The sequence below is a fragment of the Pholis gunnellus genome (assembly GCF_910591455.1).
Source record: "Pholis gunnellus genome assembly, chromosome: 21".
NCBI classification, from domain to species: domain Eukaryota; kingdom Metazoa; phylum Chordata; class Actinopteri; order Perciformes; family Pholidae; genus Pholis; species Pholis gunnellus.
Window position 1 is genome coordinate 14,594,095 of NC_136548.1, and position 22,387 is coordinate 14,616,481.

The 22,387-nt window shown below is 44.4% G+C and overlaps 1 protein-coding gene across 1 annotated transcript in view; it reads right to left on the reverse strand.

Annotated features, from left to right (window-relative positions):
* The window catches only part of usp54b (ubiquitin specific peptidase 54b), a gene marked incomplete at both ends in the record, with an annotated part of 36,301 nt that overhangs the window by 10,746 nt on the left and 3,168 nt on the right, over positions 1-22,387 (reverse strand). The window contains 14 exons of the mRNA XM_079182932.1: positions 292-540; positions 635-765; positions 1,030-1,416; positions 1,977-2,077; positions 2,373-2,452; positions 2,551-2,733; positions 2,948-3,140; positions 3,777-3,926; positions 7,338-7,484; positions 10,008-10,113; positions 12,006-12,088; positions 12,221-12,334; positions 13,596-13,730; positions 18,732-18,824. Of these exons, the coding sequence (XP_079039058.1) occupies positions 292-540; positions 635-765; positions 1,030-1,416; positions 1,977-2,077; positions 2,373-2,452; positions 2,551-2,733; positions 2,948-3,140; positions 3,777-3,926; positions 7,338-7,484; positions 10,008-10,113; positions 12,006-12,088; positions 12,221-12,334; positions 13,596-13,730; positions 18,732-18,824 (2,152 nt within the window). The remainder of the gene's footprint in view (positions 1-291; positions 541-634; positions 766-1,029; positions 1,417-1,976; positions 2,078-2,372; positions 2,453-2,550; positions 2,734-2,947; positions 3,141-3,776; positions 3,927-7,337; positions 7,485-10,007; positions 10,114-12,005; positions 12,089-12,220; positions 12,335-13,595; positions 13,731-18,731; positions 18,825-22,387) is intronic.

Consider the following 22,387-nt stretch of genomic DNA (forward strand, 5'->3'; position numbering starts at 1 on the left):
TATACAAAAACATATTTTCACTTGCTGATTCTGGTATTGCGGCATGCAGACAGTTTGCATCGGAACTAATTTCCAGAAAAGAAATTGTCCATATGAACTGCTGTAAGAATCAAAAATGTAATTCTATTCCCATCAATTGTGTGGAAAAAGAGACAGAAATCTCAAAGACGAATATTATAAAACTTTAGGAATTATCTGCATCGTTAGATACCACTAGAGGTAAGTGAGAGAAGATGTTTTCTGTAAGTCGGGTGAACCGTTCTTTTTCGCTCTCCTTAAATAACTTCTAACCTCCCATCTCTTCTTTCTGCTCCACCCTCTCTCCCTCCCAATGGTCTCTTTCTGTCTCTCTCTTCGTCCCTCTTTCCGTTTCCATACCCTGGTGTTGGAGCTGGTCCAGGTCCATGAATTTGCTGGGTTTGGGGTTGAATCCCATGGCAGCCTCCCGCTCTGCCTCCCTCCGCTTCTGCTGCTCCTGCTGGCGGGCTCTCCTCGCCACCTCCTCCTGCAGTTCGTCCAGCTCACTGCGCCCTGGGCCACCTGAGCAAACACCAAAAAAATAAGATGGAAACGATCAATCGGGTCAAATCCAAGTTGCAGTAGATTTAATGAAAACACATGCAGTAATACACACCTGTGTTGGTGCCGCCGCCGCCCCAGCTGGGCGAGGGCAGCTCCTGCAGTATGGCACCGCTGCTCTTTGACTTGGGCACCGAACGCCATGAGGGTCCTGACATCAGCACCCGTTTCTGTTGCCCCACCTCCCTGTGGAGGGAAAGAGAGCAAGAAAAAAAGAGACAAAAGAGGAAGAAATGTTGAGAGTGCAGATCATATGTCTCTTGACAAATCTGTCCATTGATTGATTCGTTGCTATGAATTGTTGGACATGTTGTTGTTGTTAATTTTCACATTCGTATTTCAAGCTGATGAAGTGAAATTGAATGTGACAGAGAAACCCTGAGAGGGAAAGACAATGAATGACGGAGACGGAGAGGAAGGGACAGTAATTGTTATTGGTGAGTCTCCTACCTGTCGGGGCTGCTGCTGTTCCTCTCGCTGCTCTCGTAGCCACTTTCCATCCTCTGAATCAGACGTGGCTGGTGCTCCACCCCTCTCAGAGGTGGAGGGGGAGGGGGACCCATTGTCCGCCCGCTGCCCAGAGACCTGGGCTGTCCGACCAGCCCAAACCCCGCCTCCAACTCCCCAGCCTCCCTCCCTTCCGCCTCTTGCAGCCCCGGCTGTGAGGGCGGAGCGGGTCCCGCCAAGGGAAAGAAGTCCTGGGTCTCCGGAGGGAGGGAGGGACCAGGCAGGGTGTTGTAGCCCAGAGAGGAGCCTTTCGGTCGGGTGAAGATGCTGTCGATGTTCAGGGCCTCTCTTCTGGGCCTCCAGGTCGGCCTGTAGCGTCCTCCAGAAGAACTACAAAGCAACGGAGGAAGATGTTACACGAGATGTTACACGGCCTCAGGAGAGGAAAGAATGATGTTATGTCCTAGCCAAATATAAGTTGCTTGACTGGTGAAAAATACTCAAAAGGTGCACATGCATCTCTCAGTAAAATCTTCTTAAAAGAAAGTAGGACACTCATTTTAGAAGGTAGTCAGAAGTAAGAAATACATGACCTACAAATTAAAGTAATCACAGTTCAGTCACATGGAGCTTTAAACCATTTATTCCATCAACAAAACTGCAGTGTGGTTCTGCTCATGTGATGCTCTGGAACTAATCTTTTGATACTTTAAAGTACATTTTATTTATAGTACACTAACTTAAGTAAGATTTTGAGAGCAGGACTTTTGCATAAGGTAGAGGACTTATCACTTATTAACTGCAAGGTGTACGGATCTTTGCGCATGTAAATAGTCAGAAAATAAAATCCTAAAAAAATATATATGAAATGCAACTTTACACGGTTTGAATGGGAATTCAAAAGGCAGGGTGCCTAAAGTTGATGTGTTTGTGTCTCAGTGGCGCAGTACCTGGACTTGCTCTCACTGCTGGTGCTTTCATCCTCCCAGTGGGGTCCCCCAGCCCCGCCCTCACAGCCCCCGACTCCTGACGAAGAGGAGGAGGACAGGGGACGAGAGGAGGAGGAGGAGGAGGTGAGTGGCCGGCGGGAGGAGAGGAGAAAGACGGCCGTCTCCTGCAGAGGAGGAGAGGGAGGGCGGGGAGGACCCTCCACTGCTGACTCTGAACGTGGGAGAGAAAGACAGAAAAAGTAAACCCAATAACATTTTCATTTATCCCACAGGGGCCAATTATGTAGGCAGCAGTGCAAGTAAACATGCGAATAACCAGTAACAAGGCGGATAACCTAAAGAGTCTGCAGGGATGAAGCACAAACAACTCACTTCATTACCATTGTTTGCTCTTACTTGTTCCTCGAACAAGTTCCGCAGTTTAGTACTTTCTCTGAAAACACTGCAGTCACTTGTGTATTTGCAGTTTTTCGAAGCTGTCAGGGTGTTTTTACCAAAGGTGCAGCTTTACTGTGTGAGCTTTAGGTAACTTGTATCGGTAACTTTGCGCCGGGACATAAAAATGCAGTATTACCTCCGGCGTCAGCACCGTGCGGCGGTGTGCCGATGTCGTGATTACAGACCACCGTGGTCTGGGATTCGCTGGAGAGGTGGCTGCCCGTGGACTGGTGGAGGGATCGGCTGCGGGAGGCGCGGTGACTCGAGCTCTCTGTCGAAGAGTCGGTACGAGTATCGCTGGATATGGACGGCTCCCGACCTGAACAAGAGAAAGGGAGATGACCTTTCAGTTAATCCTCCATCCCCATATGGTTACAGTCAAAGGCAGGAAAATAAGTTCAGGCTCTGCAGTATACAGAGGCTGAAGTTGGATTATAGGGTTGAAGGTCAGAGCTTTAAAGCTGAAACAATGCCTGCCCCCCCTAAACACTCAGTAATCTGATCCGTAGCAGAGTGTGGCATCTTTGCTGTACCGGAGTCTTCGCTGTCGTAACCAGCCTTGCTGCTGCAGTGCTGGAGCTCCAGCTGCGGGTTGGAGCTGGTACAGGGGTTGGCGCTCTCCTGCAGTATCACCGGCGTCCCACGGGGGTCAGCGTAGAGCAGCAGCAGGGGCTGATAGTGGCCTTTGATACAGCGAGACACCACGTCCTTCCACTTAGGGCCGATCTGGAGGGGCAGCAGGGCAACACACACACACACACACACACACAAAGACACGCATGAACATACATATAACCCCCCCCACACACACACACAAACACACACACACACAAAGAGAAAGTAAATCTATCCATATTGAGATACAACATATCCCACGATAACTAGAAGGTCAAACACACATTGTGCTGCTGTAGGTGCTTCTTGATATCATATTATCACATTCTTCCATTCGCTCAATGGCCTAATATGACCGACAGTGTGCACAGTGCCTGATAAAAGTGTCAAGGACATATTGTATTACTATAAATCACAGTTTCGGCACAAACAAACCCGGCCTCCGTCGGCTCAGTCACCGCAAAATGTATATCCTTTCCCAGCCTTATGGAGGATAGCTCCTGTTTGAATCATGAAGTATCACAACATAAGACGCGCTACGATTAAACAAAGACGAGGATTAAACCTCCAGCGCACAATCGATCTCAAGCCGCCCCCGCTGACCATGACATCACATGAACTCACATGCACAGCGTAGTTCTTGTCACTGCTGCTCTCACAGGGCACAACTGGGAGATGCAGCGGATACTGTGCAGCACCGCACACCCTCCCCGCGTTGCAGCATGCAGACTCCACACTGTGTCTCACCTCTTTGACGTGGGCGTCGTCGAAGTACATCCACTTGCGTATCTTGGTCTGGAAGAAGAAGGTGGAGTAGTGCTTGCCGTAGTAGCACACCATGCCCACCAAGTAGAGCTCCGCCTGGCGAGCCCTCTCCTCTGTCACACGGTAGAACAACTACAGAGAGAGAGAGAGGGGGGGAGAGAGAGGGAGAGAGGGGAGGGAGAGGAGACAGGAAGGGAGGGAGGGTTGCAGGGAAGAGAGGTAGGGGAGGGAGGTAGAGATAGGGGGAGTTAATGTGAATACAAGCACATTTTTGGTCACCTATACAGTATGCTGCATGCAGTAATCCTTCACACACTGTACTCTCTCACTGTATGCAGCACATACTGCACAGTGATGCACATATACTGCAGCTTTTCGTGCCGATGGGATGCACAAATCTCACAGTAATACAATGTGCACGTGTTACATACACAGATCAATACAATCTAAAGTACTGAGGGTGTTGGTTTAAGAAAGTAATGGCGGTCCACGGCTAATCCCGCGCACTGCTGGACCCGTCAGCCTAATATTTTTCTGCGACTGTATGCTCAAGGACCTCTCGGTTACACTGACTCACACTTTTTGAAGAACATCTATAATTTGCTGTTTTATACCATACCGTCACTGACTCAAATTAGTGATGAACAACTGCTTCAGTTTGGACTAGTTTGGTGTCACGATATACCCGTATTTACGATAACCTTGACATTTAAAAATGAGATATTGATATCATGTTAACGATACACTCGCGCTTTATTGTTATTGTTACAGACTCTCTCTCCACCTTCCTACATGCGTATTTTGAGTGGAAATACTTTCCCCAAAAAAGGGACAAAATGCACAATAAACTAATTTAGATGAATTTGAGAGATAGCATTGTTGTTGTTTTTCTTTCATTTTTTCATAGAATTTGCGATAATATCATTTTCATGAATTATTTTGGCAATCTGATACCATGACAGCCCTCGTTTGAACCCCTGTTTCTGTATGTATGTATTTAACTATCACTCAGCACTGACTACAACCGAGGCTGTCTTCTTGTGTCGGTAGGAGGAGAGCTACTGAGACGTTAGCAGCCGGTGGGAGTAATACAGTGTGTTTGGCTGACAGAGCTAACAGCTAACCGGGCTAATACACAGTGAACTGCAGTTTAGCTGCACGGAGCCGGTGCAGACAGCTGCGTTGATTAAAGTGAGAGTGAATCTGTTGTGTGAGACGTGCAAGTTCTTCTCTAGTTGATAACTGCTTTTAATCAATTAGTCTTTTGTCTACAAAATAGCAGTAAATAAAATGGATGTCTTTTTTTGTCAGACCAACAATCCAAAAAAAGATATTCAATTTACGATACCAAAAAAAAGAGCAAATCCTCATATCTGATCAGTTTGAACCAGCAAGTTTCCAGCATTTCTGCTTGATAAAAGACATGATGTCATCTATTAATTGCAATAGACTAATCGTTTCAGCACTAAAATGATCTAATCTAAGGAGAGAAAGAACATAAAAGAGTAACGGGGAAGCAAACGGGAGAGAAAGCAGATGCAGAGGACAGACAAAGAGAGAAAGTGAAAGCAGTGGAAGAGGAGGAGAGATACAGGAGGCAGATGGATTCACTTTGTCTGATTTGAACGACTAAACAAAAGCAGAGAATGCGATAGATTGTGCCTCAGATTCGTATCTGACAACTAGCTTCATCTCACAGGAGCGGGATGAAAAGGAGGGAAACGGCAGCAGGCGGAGACAGAAGATAGAGGAAAGGACTTGACTCACTGTAACACATATTCACTTATCCATTATTCATAGATATCGCTTCAGAATGTGGCTGGAGATGTTACAGTTGTCTTGGAAAGCATCAACATTACTCAGTAGCGACACGGAGTATCTGGGGTCGGACACGTGTGAGGTGTGAAAGCAGCGGCTACATGAGAATAATGGAAGTCAGGTGGTGAAATGTGTTATAATTTGTTGTTTTTCAGAGTGAGCTGGAATGGTATTGGTTGAGTTTACTGGGCTCTAAAGCACATGTCGAGAGTGTATTTGAGTGTTGCACAGCATTGCATTCAGACGTGTCTTTCTGGTATCGTTTATTTAATATTTCAGTTTTTTATTGGTCTTTGACATCGCGGCGAAACAAAGGAGCCGAGTCGAGGGGCACGGATGAATCATGAGAACAGATGAGTCTTTATTAACGTTCTAGAAGTTTTGGACAGAAAAGATTACAGCAAAAGATTTGGAAGAAATGACTGTAGTTCTCAAAGTAATTGTAGAATCTTTGTTAGAATCACATAGATTTCAGTCTCTAATAGCAACTGCTAAAGTTATGCTAATGTGACATCAGAGACGCCATGAGCCTATAAACCTATAAATTAAGGGATCAAGAAGTTAAAGGATTTCTTGAAATTTCAAGAACCAATTGAATGTGACGTCATTGGGACTCATGTTCCATGAAAATAATGAATGAAACTAAATGGGAATTCAGTCTGATTATCAGGCTAGAATCTTGCCAATTTTGTCATAAATTATAATCCTTATTTGATTGAAAATTTAGCTGGCCTGATGGGGATGCTGTATTAAAAGTCAGAGGATCGTCAAAGTCAGTAGGATTCAACCACGAATGTTTGTACCAAATTTCATGGCAATCCATCCGGTGTTTATTATTCTATATTATTATTTATTATTTAACACCTCCGTAAATATTGTAAACATGAGTTTATTATCTCAATCGTTAGTTTCAAGTCTTCTTCAACACAACATGATGTTCATTTCATAATTTAGTAAAATAGACAATAAAGCGGAGCATGCTTTAGTGTGTGGCTACCTAGAGATTGGCATGCCGCTACGATTATATTGTACTATATTATTATACACATATATATATATATATATATATATATATATATATATATATATGTTACTCTATTAACATTTTGGGCACTTAAAAATGTCTTGTTTAGCATTCTGTTGTTTCATCCTCTCGTGTCACGTCTGGTTCCAAAAAACCAAGATGGTGACGGCCAAAATGACGAACTCGAGGCTTCACATTCGTAGTCCACCAACCAATGGGCGAAGTAATGACTACGTCCACCTATTCTATACAGTCTATGGTAGTAGTTTGGCAGGTATTTTGGCATAAACCATTTTCATTTGGCCTGATGGTGGCGCAAACTTAAAAGTCAGAGGATCACCGAAGTCAGGAGGATTCATCCTCTGGAAACATGAACAAATTTAATGGCAATCCATCCAATATGTGTTGAAACATTTCAATCTCGACCAAAGTGGTGGACCACACGACCGCCCCACAATCCTGCCACCAGAGAAGCTATAAATCTGGCACATCCATGGGAAGTCTCATGAGCTCCCCGAGGCACTGACGGTGCAATCACCACCATAAATATCTCATTGGCACGTGCTCTACAAAAAGTAGAGTCTTGCGTCTGTATTCATGTGGGCGTGCGCGCTTGGCTCACATAGGCGTACATAACATATGTTAATGTGTTGTAATGACAGCAGTAATGTGCGTGTGTAATGTGTGTGTGATCCCCTTACATCTCCCAGACGCAGGCAGGTCCCCAGGCTGTGTATGACGTCCTCCGCCAGGTCAGAGTGGTCCGAGTCCCACACCAGCCCGATGGACACGATCTCCGGTGAGTTCATCAGCACCCGGCGGATACGCAACACCTCCCCACAGTTACTCTGGGATGGAGGTAAAAAAAAAAGGGAGAGCGTGTGATCAAACAGGTTTATTCATCCTGCGTTATCATCGCTAAAACCATCCCTTTATTTGGCAGTGAGGAATACATGGGCACGCACGCAGTTACACACAGGGATAAACTGAACAGTAGGAGAACGAGAGGCAGAGATAAAAGGCAGGAGGAAAAAAAACAAGATGATGGGGGGGGATTGTAAGAGAGAACGACAGGGGAAGAAGCGCTGTGCTGAGTTTTATTTGTCTCTTGAGCCTTCTGTTGAGTTCAGAACCGCCTGTTCTGAATCCTTCCTTTGAGTCATGACCCACCGCAGAGCTGGCCGCACACACACACACACGCACACTCAAAAGAGCACACACATGCTGCACACACATGCACACACTCGAGCATGCACGCAGCGCTGGCAGAGCGGGCTCGGAAACAGCCTGAGAACACCCTGGCAACCAGACACTCTGCCAAACACAACACTCGCGCGCACACACACACACACACACACACATATGCACAAGCACACACAGAGCTCTCCCCTTTTGTGGGCGGCGTGCTGTCTCGCGCTGGCACCGGAGACGGCAGGAAGGTATTTTGCCAGGGTCCGCTTCTAAATTCTCAGGAAGGGACACAAACATAAAGCCAGGGAGCAGCAGCCAAACGGCACAGACACCGGGGCTGCGTGTTAGCTCAGGACACATCGACGGGACACACACACAGCCTCGGTTGGCTCTCTGCGCCGCACTCACTGCTGGGAACAGCCGCTGACAACATCATTCATCAAATGATCGTACAAACAGATTCGCTCTGCTTCACAGTGCAACATTGATCGGTGCGGTCTCATCTCTGAATGTGATATGCAAAGATTTCTTTCTTTTTGTTGTTGTTGTTGTTGTTGCTGTGGCTATGCAGACCTTTCCAGGAGAGAGTGAGTTATATAACAGTGCTGCTGGTCAAAGGATAGGGTTTGCAGAATGCTGATCGTGGCATTCTTCAGAACAAAATGAAACAACTTCAGGGGAATGTCTGCGCTTGTGCTTCCTCTTAGACTCGGTACTGCACCGAAACAAAGAGACAATCCCACTTTTATCAGTGACTTGACAGCTGAGGAGGCAGACGTGGGATTGGTGAACAAAAGACATCCACACATTCACTATACTTCAAAGTTAATCCCAGTTTATTACAACTCGGGTGTTATTTTTCTAGTTTTGCCCATCATTTCCATCAGTCATGATAACATGGCATCTGGGAAAATGCCAACATGGCAACAACAACGTCTGATGGGGCAAGAAACAAAAGCAGTTAATGATACACGCTGTAAACAAGCCAGCGGTTTAGCCTGATGATCAATCGTTTGATATTTTGATATTTTTTAACATGGGAAAAGATTTGAAAAATGATTCGACTGCACCTTCTATATATTCAATTAATTTTAGCATTTTTCAAATCACTAAAAATAGTCTATTCAGGACTTCAATTAATCATCCTCTGTCAACTCTTTGGCACCAAGCAAACATCCTCTCCTATCATCAGTCTGGCACCTAAAGCTTCCTCCAGCAGCCTCGCTCCCGTCCAAATACCATCACTTTGTTTGAGCTAAGCCCGGCGTGGTATTAACAAAAGATCAGCGCTGCAAGTGATGGAAGATAAACAGAAGGTAGGTTCGTGTGACTCCCGCAGGACTGCACACACACACACACACACACACGACGTCAACGCTTGGGCCGAGAATAAGCTAACGGTATGTGTGAGCCGCGGCGGAGGTTGTGGTGGTGCCGCTGTGTGGAGAGAGGGGCAGCTGAGAAGGCTCTTTGTGCGGACACTCTGGCAGAGAGCGGGGCCAAGCTGGATCTATTCAGCAGCAGCATTTTCCCATGTGGCAGCACAACACACAAACCTGCAGAACAAAAGGCATCATACACGTTCCCCTCTCCCTCTCTCTCTCTCTCTCTCTTACTGTAATCTCTCTTCAATGCAGCAGACAACAACACATTTGAGGCTCGTCTTTTTCTTTTTTTTTCCCACCCCAAAATACCCACATTTTTCTCATTCTTAAATGAGCATTTTAAAATGACTTTTTTCCCGCACGACAAACCAATCTCTTGCGTTCATCTGCGAGGCGATGATGATCATTACCTTTTACTGTAAAGGAGGTCATGAGGAGAAGTCATGAAATGCTTTCGGTTATAGAAAGCGGGGAGAAAAATGGGACGAAAATGCAAAACGAGCTGCTGCTTATGTAACGTAGACCCACCAAGAAAAATAAAGGGGAAAAGCAAGCAAGAAGTGATGAAACCACCAAAGTGGTTACGCTGCGAATTATATCTTTATAATCTGATTTTCACCCTGATTTTCACATCATTATTTGTTTTTTCCCCCCTCTTCTTTTAATATACAAAAAAATACTTTTTACACTCTCATTCTGAAGTTAACAGTATGAAGTTGCTGAGTGTACTGTGTGTGCATCGAAATGTGCGTCTGTGTGTTACGTGTGTGTGTGTGTGTGTGTGTGTGCTCTCACAGGGCAGTTGCGCAGGTCTCCCATGTTGCTGGCGTTGCGGAGCAGTTCTCCAAACATGTCCGGTGTGGCTTTCTCTCTGCACTCCAGCATCCTCACCGCCTGGTTACTGCAGCATTGGATCACACACAACAACAACAACAGAACGATGAACGCAGTGAATGTGCATGCTCCCGGGAGGAGAGCTTTTGTGAACAGAAGAAAACATCTATTGTGAAGCCCAAATGTGACTTGTGGCCACCAGAAACACTGTTTCCATTCTTTAAACGCGTCGAGTTTGTCTGCTTTGTGGTTCTGTGCGGTAATTTGCAGGCGATTGTTTTATTTTCTCTGGTGTTTTTGGTAGAAAATCTGTCGAAAATCTATTAATTCCACAGTGTATTGTTCAACTGGCCCTGGGTATTGCTAAGGCAGCCATTCACACACACACACACACACACACACACACACACACACACACACACACACACATCTACATTGACTCTGAGTCAGTCCCGCAGGGTTTTTCTCATTTGCTTTAATAAAGAAAAGAAAATCAAGAGTCTCGAGTAAACAGTCATTAAGACTGCGAAAAAGATTCACTCTGACTCCCCGGTGACAGATTATGATCTTTGACCTTCCTAATGTAGTCGTGCTAAAAGTTAATTTCCCTACAGGGGGCAATAACAGTACCGAAGCATTATTATATAGTTTATCTACAACTATCATAATAGCTTTCATATTGAGCTGCATTTATCCCCTTTTCTAAGTACAATTGTCCTCTGAAGGACAAACTCAAATATACATTATTATCATCCGTGAACACCAAAAGGACTTGTGTAGCTCAGTACCACATGTGGGATTATGTGTGCAATGAATCAGAATTGTTTTGTCTTTTTACTGGTGAGTTTTCCTTTAAGAATAACGATTTTTTTTAAAACATCCAAATCTCTCCTCCTTCTCCTCCCATCCTCCCATCCTCTCACCCCTTCCATTTGCCCGAAATGAACTCAACTTCTTCTATACTCTCTTTCTCTCTCCCTCGATTTCAAGCTCTCGCTCGTCCTCTCCTCTTTAAATGCCCGGGAAGATGCTAGGCTAAAAGAAGGCAAAAGAAGAAGAACAACAACAACAACACACCAGCGACAAACACACTTCTGTGTACTTTTGTCTGAATGTGCTTGAACTAGAAATGTTGGTTTGTCTTTTTGCTTGCCCTCTTACTCATGTTGGCTTTTGTATGTTTGTCTATCTCGGCTGTAAACAACAGGCTCCACTAAGGGTAAAAATAGCTTGGCAGTGCTAACAGGCACAAACACAGAGCGCTGGCACCGCTGCGCCCCACAACTACCTTGACACACAGTGTTTATTTGTACTTTTGCCCCCCATTCACCCCTCTATTTCCTCTGCCGCGTTCCATTTCCAAAAGGCATATGGAGTGATATATCCTCTTATTTCCCTCTCGTTCGCCTTTCCGACCCACTGTTCCACTTATAGATTTATGTGGCCCCCTGGGTCTACTGAATCAAAGAGCTGATTGATTACTTCCCCCCGTTTCCTTATTTCATTGACTCGGAGCGTGTGGGAGTTTTGTGTATAGCTCGGAGGATGCTTCTCCTGTGTGTGGATTTACCTGCGCTGACATCCACATGAACATGGGAGAGACATTATGCACGAGCTCACCTGCTCTTGCATATATATGAACATACACGTGTGTGTGTGTGTGTGTGTGTATGTGTGTGTGTGTGTGTGTGTGTGTGTGTGTGTGTGTGTGTGTGCATAATGTGTGCATGCGCATGTGTGTGCTCACAGTTCAGTGTTCAGCAGGGACCCGTGCGAGGAAGAAGAGAACACGCTGTACCTTCCCTTACTGCCACCCAGCCTCAGCTTGCTGCCAGATTTACTGCAGTGTGTGTGTGTGTGTGTGTGTGTGTGTGTGTGTGTGTGTGTGTGTGTGTGTGTGTGTGTGTGTGTGTGTGTGTGTGTGTGCGTGTGCGTGTGCGTGTGCGTGTCTGGTCTTACCAGAGGGATGTAGTGGAGATGTAATGAACCATCTGAATGAAGGGCAAGGGGTCCGACGTGGCGCCACAGCTGTTACACACACACTGCAGACACAAACACATCCTCAGCTTTTCAAATGTGTGTGTGGACAGTTCTTAATTTTTTTAAACTACAGCCACAAATGTGAACCATGCGGCAGCTATTAGAAGTGACAGCGGGACCGAACGACGTCCTACCTGTTCGAACAGAGTCATGGCAAACTTCTGGTGTGGTATACAGTGTTTGGCTGTGCAGATGTCCTCTCTACTCTCCGCGCTGATGTGGAAGTGGATACGCATCAGAAGATTCTCCTGAGACACACATAAAGCAAAATAGACATCAATTCATGTGTGTGTGTTGTGTGGTTAGTTGGCATAGTTGCTTGTTTGTATTGTATACATATGAACAGTGTGTGTGTGTGTGTGTGTGCTTGATCGTTCCTCTCTGTTGGTGCTCCTGTTAATCTGACCGTGGGAGCAGCATCTATATTTCATAAGAAGCAGACGGATTCCCTGACTGAACACATTTACTACCAATCGATCAGACAGCGCAGACCATGCACACACATAAAACACACACACACTCACACACTCACACATACACACATACACACACAGTGGAGGGCTTTAGGTGTAAAGAAAGAGACAGAGAAAGTGGTGAGAGAGAGCTAAGCTGAAGAGAGGAAGACGATGAGGAAGTGCAAAGACATAATACAATAATAGAACTGTGACTAATGGCGCTTTATTGTCTTGATTTCCCCCTTCTACAAATGAGAAGAATTATTCCAAAATGAGACACCTGCTATTTGAAAAATGCAGCACTCAGTGTTGAATAAAACTAATGTGAAGATCTTTGCTTGTGAAGTCACAGTGTGGAAACTATTGTAATCAGTGCCACCGGGTCGGATTCCGATGAAATCGCAGGGAATCGTTCAACAGAAAGTCCTTCATCTCGGACCCCAGCAGGACCTCCGGGCAGCAACCGACCGACCGTGGACAAACCCAGATCAAGCGTCGCTGCCGCCTTTGACCTGCAGGAGCAGAGCTTCCCACCGCTGGGAGTCAACGCCGGCACCACTCTGCTGGAGGGAAGGGAGTTACGGGGGAGCCAGAACCAGAATCAGAACCAGGACTGAGCAGGGAAAATTGTCAGACACCTGCTGCATTAAAACAAGAGCTTTCCTAAAGGGACTCTTTTGTCCACAGGGACCACCAAAATCCACACAAAATGAGAGTTCCTCATAGTAGCTTTAAAATAGAGCCTGTGCTCTGCACCAGCTCAAAGGAACAAGCGGTGGACAATCTAACAAGGAACACCTCGCACCATAAAACAGTGGAATAAACCTTCAAACTAAAATTGCTGCCTAACAAACACACAGAGTCACACACAAAAAGGAGCTTGGCAGGCTGCTGAACTGGGTATCCCCCGAACATTTCTGACTGCAGTGAAGATGGGAGTTCCTCAGACACTCACTCAGATGAGCCTTGAGGCAACTCCTCACCTTGTCCTCGTATATGCGCGTGTGTGTGTGTGTGTGTGTGTGTGTGTGTGTGTGTGGTGTATCAGACTCACGAAGCACTCCGCGGCGTCGTCCATGATACCCAGCTGAAAGCGTTGTTCGTCTTGGAAAGTCTTGGCCAGAGCGCTCCGCAGTGCATCTGATGGCAGCACACGCTCACTGCTGAACTGAAACTGAGCAAAGATACTCTGCAAACACACACACACACACACACACACACGTATAGAAACATATTAATTCTTTATTCCACTGATGCCATAAATGCTTTTCCTGTAAAATAAATTGTTAGAGTCTGTGCACTCATGTTTATTTATGTGCATTTACTTCTCTCAGACTGAAACGAATCCCTCTTAACACATTTCTCCTGTATTCCGTGTTCTGTCAACTGACCCGTAAAACAGAACCAGTGGAGCCAGTTGTCAACTTGTCAGGAGCCAAAGTGCTGCACAACAAACCCAGACCGGACCAATACAAACACCGCGGCCGAGCCTCACATCACAGCTGGCCTCAATATCAGACCATATCAATAATAGATGCCATTTGTAGTGCACTTTTCTCCGGCAAAAAAACAGCTCTCGGAGTGCTTTGTAGCAGCAAAGTAGAAACCGAATCCAACTGTTGCAGGGGGCTCGGAGAGAAAGCTAGGCCACTGAAGTGTGTTTCGAGGGCAGAGCCGTGAGAGGAGGATCAGTCAGTTTGGAGAGGACAGAGCTGCTTCACACTGTTTGCCTCCATGCAGGTCCAGATGACTGACAGCCTTACAGCAAGTGTTATTATAATGACCCTTGTCGAGAAGGACGTGATGTCGGTCCTATTTGCATCTCCTGTTTGAGAACAGGGCTTTAAAAACTTCATGACACACATTTGTGAAATTTGGTCTGCGCAGTACTTACATGTGCTTATTTAAAAAGCATTTCACATTTCTGCTCATATTTCCAAAACCGCTGGTTCCCAACGTTTTTTTGACCTATTAGAATGAAGCAACGTCTGCTGGTAAACCGATTGGCTCAGGTGTTAGAGGTTTTTGCGCCTGAGGAGGTAAAACTATCCACAAAAAAGATAACAAACCAGGAACAGCAACATCCCTGGCTCAGGGGATCGGGTTCAAATATAAAAAGCATTGTGCAACTAGAATTAAATTAGTTTGACAGGTGCAGATATCTACCCAAAGCAAAATAAGTAACACACTTCAAATTCTCACAAATCATTCTGGTAAAGAAGTCTAATATTCCTGCAAAGGGTTAAGAATTTCTCCAAAAGAGCAGGACTTTCACTTTGTGCACTTTCATCTAAAATTGTTATAAAAATGACACCATTAGGTTATTGTGTTGTCTTCCTAGAGGAGGCATGAGCTAAATACTTTTTAGTTATCATTACTGTCATAAATAGTCGCAGTAATAGCGGTAGTAACCTTTAGTAGTACTGAAGTACCAGACAACACAGTCTTGTAAATTACTCTGTGGCTCATGGGGGTTGATCAGTGTTTTAAATGCAGTAAACGTGATTATAAAAAGTAGCACTGAGTTCAAGCAGCAGCAGTGAGAGAAACTTATGGACTGAAGAGAGCTGCAGACGTCTAAAGAGGGAGAGATAGAAGCAGGGACAACTTTCTCTAGAATGCCAATGGACCAAAAATGACCTAATTATTTTTTGGGTAAAAATTCTCCGCTGGAAAAAAGCAAAACTCGAGCGACTATTTTTGACCCACACTAAAAACAGCCCAAAACAGAAATGAACACAAGCCAGCTTGGCGTGTCGGAGCAGTGGTTGGTGCTCGGCTGGTTCTCCGTCCCAGCGGTAATTCAATCACTGATTAGATGGCTGCACTGAAAACCAGGAGTCGCTCTGTGTCCTGAAGACGGAGAAAGCTTCTCTGCATTCGTCCACAGACAGTTCAGTGGGAGATGTGCGTGTGCTATGCTAGTAACAGCTAATGTAGCCTCGAATCGCTAGCATCAAGCAGAGATGAGGAGCGGGCAGCAGATATCTAGTAAGCTCACTTATTACAAACTCCACCGATTTTTTTCGAGTTTGAAAAAAATGTTTGGCATATATACGCTGAATGTCAATGTTTTTGCAGAGCAGGTAACGTAGTATAATAAGTACAACAAGCAAGAAAGTCCACTAAGAGTGGGTGGGAGGGGACAGTCAAACAAACACAGGACTTTCACTTAGGAGATCGCTGTTCTTGTCCTTATTTAGGAAAATATTTTTGGTTCAGAAACGTCAACAATCAACGTATCCCGCGGTTTGCAGAAACGTACAAAGTCAAAGTCCTTTTCTTTGTACACTCAGCTATCTTCCTCGACCTCTTCACTATGAACTCCGATGGAGACGAGGTTGAAGCACCTGTTGTGGCTGCTTGGACTTAACCTCTTCTTCTGTCTACCGAACCCATCTGCCAAACCCTTTGCTTTGCTCAACCAAAAACCAAAGTTTCCAAACACACGAGTTCACTATCTCAGAATAACAAGATCATACAGCCAATCAATTCATCCCAAGTCGAGCTTCAATAACTGGAGCTGTTCCTAGTTTTATTTCCTCTCCTTACGTTTTTGGTTATTTCCAAAAAAATGTAGAACCCATAAGTGATATTTTCGAGGCAAGACAGCCGTGATCAGATGGGGTAGAACATTTTATAAAGCAATAGAATGAGTGTGTGCAAGCTGAGATTTGGCAATGGGAAAGGTAATGCAGTCACACTGGCAGGGAGTGTGTGTAGGTGTGTGTGTGAGGGAGAGCGGGAGGAAGGGGGAAGAGAGGGAGGAAGAAAGAGAAACAGAGAAAGAGAGAAGAGGAAAAAGAGACCGTACAAGCAATAGGGTGTGTGTGTCTATGTGTGTGTGTGTGTGCGTGTGTGTGTGTTATGGCTGTGCTGACTGCAGCAATGCGCCAAGGAGAATGGAGGGGGAATATACCCTACAGAGAGAGAAGGAGGGAGGGAGGGAGGGAGGGGAGGAAGGAGGGAGGGAGGAGAGGAAGGAGGGAGGGAGGCAGCAGGCAGAGTGAATAAGAGAGGGAGGTGTGAGTGTGTGTGCATGCACTGGTCCAAGTGTGAAGACAAGAACAATCTACACCAACTCCCACCTTCATTCATCTTTCTCTTTTCTTCTGTCCCACTTCCTCCTCACTCCCTTTCCTTTCTCTCTCTTCCTATTTCTTGTGTGTGTGTGTGTGTGTGTGTGTGTGTGTGTGTGTGTGTGTGTGTGTGTGTGTGTGTGTGTGTGTGTGTGTGTGTGTGTGTGTGCGTGCTTTGCTGTTGAGAGAGATAAAGTGTTGCAGTGATTTCTAGAGGGATAGCCGCAGGCAGCCTCTGAACTTATGTTTACTACAAAGGCGGGTGTCTTTATCTGCTGCAGATAAACCCAAATCCACACACAATCCCTCCAAAATAAAAGAACCCACGATCATCATTCATCTCTTTAGGTTATCTAAAACGGATGTTTGAAAACTTAACACGCCGTTAAAGTTCATTTGGTGCGTGTCTCGCCCAGTTATTCACAGACTTTTATCTGCTTTGCCGCTGGGACCGCGGCTCCGAACAGACTGTAAGGACAACGTTACATCTGTTTCTGACAAAGGAGAGGCGGCGGCAGGACGGTTAATGAAAACTGACAGGAAAGTGTGAACAACATGGTGACAATACCTTTGATTTGTACACCAACGGCCGACGCACACACAACACACCCACATGCCTCTGTCTGTGTGTGTGTGTGTGTGTGTGGTATCCCAGCGGGCATGCATCAAGGTGCATGTGTGTAGCAGCCTAACATGTGCAGCATTCAAGTAAGATTTATATGCATGCGTAGGGGTGTGTGTGTGTGTGTGTGTGTGTGTGTGTGTGTGTGTGTGTGTGTGTGTGTGTGTGTGTGTGTGTGTGTGGGGCATACCAGCGTGGGCTGTGCTAGCTCAGCGCTTTCAGTCAGCCAATTAATTACAGAGAAGCGCTGGAGACAGAACAGCGTGTAGAACACACACAACGACGCTGCTACACACAGACACACACACACACACACACACACACTACTACACTACAGCACATTACACACAACACTTCCCTTCACTCAGACACCTATTTGTCATCATTGATGCAACAAATGGCTGGAGCAGAGCTGCATAAGGCTCGTTCATTACGAGGGTTTCACGATGTTCATCCTCTGTTCGGTTACTTTCTATCAGCAGCCGCAGGAAACACAACAGTGATTCAACCCAAAACTACGTTATAAAAGCTATATTGCTGTGTTTCTAAACTTTTACTGTAAGGCAGCTCTTTATTTGGAAAAAAGCATCTGGTGCAAAGTACGTGATGTGTTTTACACGAAGGAGGACGACGAAGAAGAAGCAACACTGCAGAGAAAAAACGACGGTATTACAAGTTAAAGTCCTGCATTCAAAGTGTTTAAAAGTAAACAAGTCATTTATCAAGTAATTAGAAAAAAAAGTACTCATTGTGAAGAAGAGAAGAGTCATTTGACAAAGGAAAGGAAAGTATACAGTGATGGGAAAGAAGGACAAAAAGAAGGAAGCAAGAATGGAAGGACAGAAAAAAGGGGAAAATAGAAGGAGAGATGTTAAGAAATGATGAAACGAGGTTACAAAGTAAAGCACAGAACAAAGAGGGAGGGAATACAGTAAAAAAGTAACGTCACAGGTATCATTATAGTTCTATATTTACTGTTGGAAGTGTATAAATGAAGCTGGTCTTCATTTTGTTTGCAAAAGCTCTTTTGTCGCTCCTTTTTTCGAAACAAGTAATACAAAGTATTGCGGTGGTTACATAACCCCCTGCAAGAATCTCCAGTGCTGTGTTTATTAGGGGATAGGTCTCTCCTACAGCCAGGTATAACCACAAAATAATAGACAGAAGAGAAGAGAAAACGTGTGTCATATGAGTTCACGAGGTTTTATATCATGTTATTCTAGTCTGATGAATGCAGCACTCTGTCTCCCTCTGAAAGACTGAAAGTCTCCCAAAGGGGAAACACTCAAGCAAAGTACTTGTACCTCACATAAGTACATCACTTCAGTAAACGTACCTCAGCCCTGACCTCTGGTTTACATTTCAGGCAAAGTCTGTGTATTAAGCAGAAGGAAAGAAAACAGCACGGCCAACACACCAGAGTAATTGTTCGCTGCTTAAAACCTAAGACCTCCACAAGCCATTAGAGTACAAAGCAGAGTGTTTTTACCTTTAAAGCGCAGAAGATACACGAGTCCTCCATGCACTTGTGTGTGGTCAGCTGGCGAAAGCTTCTGCGGAAGATGTCGAGATGCCACAGAACCTGAGAGACAGAACACGCGTTTACAGACAGAGGAAAGGGAGATAAAGCAACTGAATGATTCTGAATGGGATGTACTGTATATCGTAGTTAGCCACAAAGGCAATGCATCGCAATATCATGTTTTGGTGATACTTCATCGATTGAGATTAGAGGCAAACAGTTGCTCTGATTGCGTAAAAAAGTTACAGGAATGCAAATGCAGATTGCAATTTGGTGGTGACTGCATTTAAAAAGTCCAGGGTCTACTTGTAAACAGTTCATATTTTAACTTTCTTAATAGTTTCACAAGATGCTGCTTTTTTTTTTTTTGGAATACCAGGATCTTGCTTGAGTTATCAGTATCTTTTTCACTGGCAAACTAATCAAAAAGTCTCATTTACACATTAAAAAAAAAGCGATCTGTATCTAGATCAGTGGTTCCTAAAATGGGTGTCACGGCGCCGTGGGGTGCCTTAAACACGGGGCCAAGGGGGCCACATGATTTGCTCATTCCTGTCTTTTTATATCGCTGTAATAATGTTTCACTAAACAAAAACAAGGCAATATGCACTTTCTTTAGCTACACTTCTATATCGTGTTTTTATTAAACACAACAAGCACTAAACACTGTAATCACCAATTTAAAAAAACACCGTTAAATATGCAATTATGCCGCAGCGAAGATTATTGACATGACAGCTCATGGTTGGATGTTGGTGGGCAGCTCACGAAACATGCTTTCTGGGTGACCAGCAGTCAGGAATAGCGACTGACGGATGGAAAGATTTGGAAGGAAAAGTTATTTTTGCCGAGGTTCAAAAAAAGGTTTGTGAACCACTGATCTAGATTATCTGGTTGTCGGATGTCAGACGTTACTGTCAAAATAACTGGTGAAGCTGCTGCTTTCAGTTCAGTTCTTGATTGAGTTCATTTGCATATGTGAGAAATGATGCTGCAATCCTTTATTCATGACTTTATTCTGATGCGTTGTCTGACTTTGGATGCTCAGTAACTCGCATGTGTAGATTTAGGGTAAAAAACAAAGCTAGATTTCTTAAAACTCTCATTGAATCAAATGACTCCCTGAAATGTGAGATGGTTGCACAGAATCAAAACTCAAGTCCGCAGCTCTGTGTGGCTTTCAGCCACATCCAGCTAATCGTTTTTCCCAGCAGCTCCCACCGAGTGCGTACTTTGTATATTTCCAGCAACTAAAAGAGTCAGAGGGAGGGATTCAGTGGGACAGACGGACAGAAAAACGACCAGCGCAAAGCAGAAAGAAACGAGGAGGAAACCATGAGAACTAGTAGAGAAGTGGTCTGCATGATTCAGGTCTCTCTCTCTCTCTCTCTCTCTCTCTCTCTCTTAATTAGAGGAAAGAGCTCTTAGTGCATTCATTCAGCATCCTGAAAGAAAATATTGACACAACACTGTCCCTTAGGCATCGACTGCAGCGCACACACACCTACAGAATGCACATACAGTTGTAGATCTACATGCACGCACACAAAAACCATAATAATACAAGTCTGCACCGTGTGTGTGTGTGTGTTAAGGATAGAGTGATAGGTGGAGGAAAAAGGGGGAGGAGGATGACAGGCTGCATGCTGACGCTAGTGTATGCGTTCTACCTTTTTTTCCCCCCTCTCTCTTTCTCCTCCTCTCTCTGTAGTTTATTTGGTCGTGATGAATCGGCTCCCTGCACAGCACTGCAGCAGCCACAAGGAGGGCACACTACTGTCCATGCCCATCTCTCCTCATCCGTATCTATCTATCTGTCTCTTTATCCTCCTCCAAACACACCCCCTCTATCTCTTCCTCTGCTCGTCTTCCATTTGTGTCATTTGGTTTTCCCTCCCCTCCCCTTTTTAACTTCTCTCGGTTTATCTGCAGAAGCATCACAGAGAAAAGAAACTACAGTATAAACTAACGAACATACAAAGTGATGGAAACATACACGGGATAGAAGTTAGCCGCATCAGCCCGTGTTTTTAAGCTGCTCGTTGACAATGTAATCAAAGTCACAGACAAATCTGAGCAATGAAGCCGGAGGCAGAAACGCCCGTATTTGATTGGCCGAGGTGGATATGTTGGCCCGAGGCGGGGTGTCTCTAAAATACCAGAGTTTTGAGCTCATTTCTGTGCTTTCATTTAGAAGGCCGTGCTATCTAAGCTGCCAAGATATTTAAAGTTTCAATCCTTCAGATTTTCGTGAAACCAAACCCCATTTTTAATGCGATATATAGGCTGCTTTTTTGTGCTATAGTAATTCAAGTCTGACGTTCATTATTTGTGCTTTTATGTGGGAAACTGTTATGCTGCTGTCTTGGCCATAGGTATTTTAAATATCAATGGGACTATGTTTGAAAAAGTTGGATGAATGAAATCTAAAATAAATAAAAAATTCCCTTGCAGGCATGAAATCCAGCTCATTTAATTTAATATCCGCCTTTACTGTTCATTGTCTTTACACCATAAAATTACTGCTAATGCAAACAGACATACCTGCTGCTCTGCATTAAAATCGTTCAACTGTTAAAACACAGGGTGGCTTTTATTGTGAAGGAGCAACAGGAAATGCAATGTGTTTGTCCCCCCCCAGTAAGCGCCAAACAGGATCCGTAAAGTAGGTGCTCAATAAATGTGTTTGCTGTAATACTGCACCTTGATTCGTCACCAAATCCACCAGGCCAACTTTAACATCCTTTGTTGAGTTTAAAGTAAATCACCTTAAACACACACGCGACACGGTAAAAAAGGAATGTGTTAATTGATATTTCAAAAGTGACAAAGTCTCACTTTAAAGTTCTTCTTAAATACATATGCATACAGTAACAATACACAGTATTTCTGAGTTGTTGTGTGTTGTATATATGTTTTTAGGACTTCTCTAGGACCCCCTGAATAATTAAAGCTGAACTAACATGTAGCCTCAGTGTTGTTTAGTTCATGTGACTGATTTGTAAATTCTTCACATTTTTGTTCCAAAATGCATCAGTTATAAAGAGTTATTAAGTATTAATTAGTAGCTTTTTTTTAATGGTCTGAAGTTGCAAAAGCCAATTATTTTTGTTAATAAATGGATTTTTTTCTTCCCGATAAACAGCTCTATTTAACATGTATTTGAATGAACGTCTCTCTGAACAGTAAGCATAAATAAATAAGTTATTACACATACAGAAATCAATCAGTTATGACTTGTAAACCACTTAATATGCAGCCTCATTAAACTGGAATCCATTATTTGTAATAGCTGCTGTTGCAAAAATGGTATCCGTGCACAAATACAACCAGTAAATTGGCACATTTCTTTGCCAGCAATTGTATTAAATTGAAACAATAAAGGTATCTTTCTGTTCCAACAAGCTCTCCTTCTCATAATCTGCTCAGTCTCCTATTACCTCCTTTTCCTGCTAAATCCTGCACCGCTGCTGGAACTCACTGGGAGGCCGAACAGACGAGTGAAACAATCCAAGCAGCACACGGTCCTGTATCCTCTAATGTAAAGAACACCATCAGCAGAAATACTTCAATAAGGTATTTGGCTGGAAAATGTCAATCAGTGTTTTATTGGCGTTCCTCCA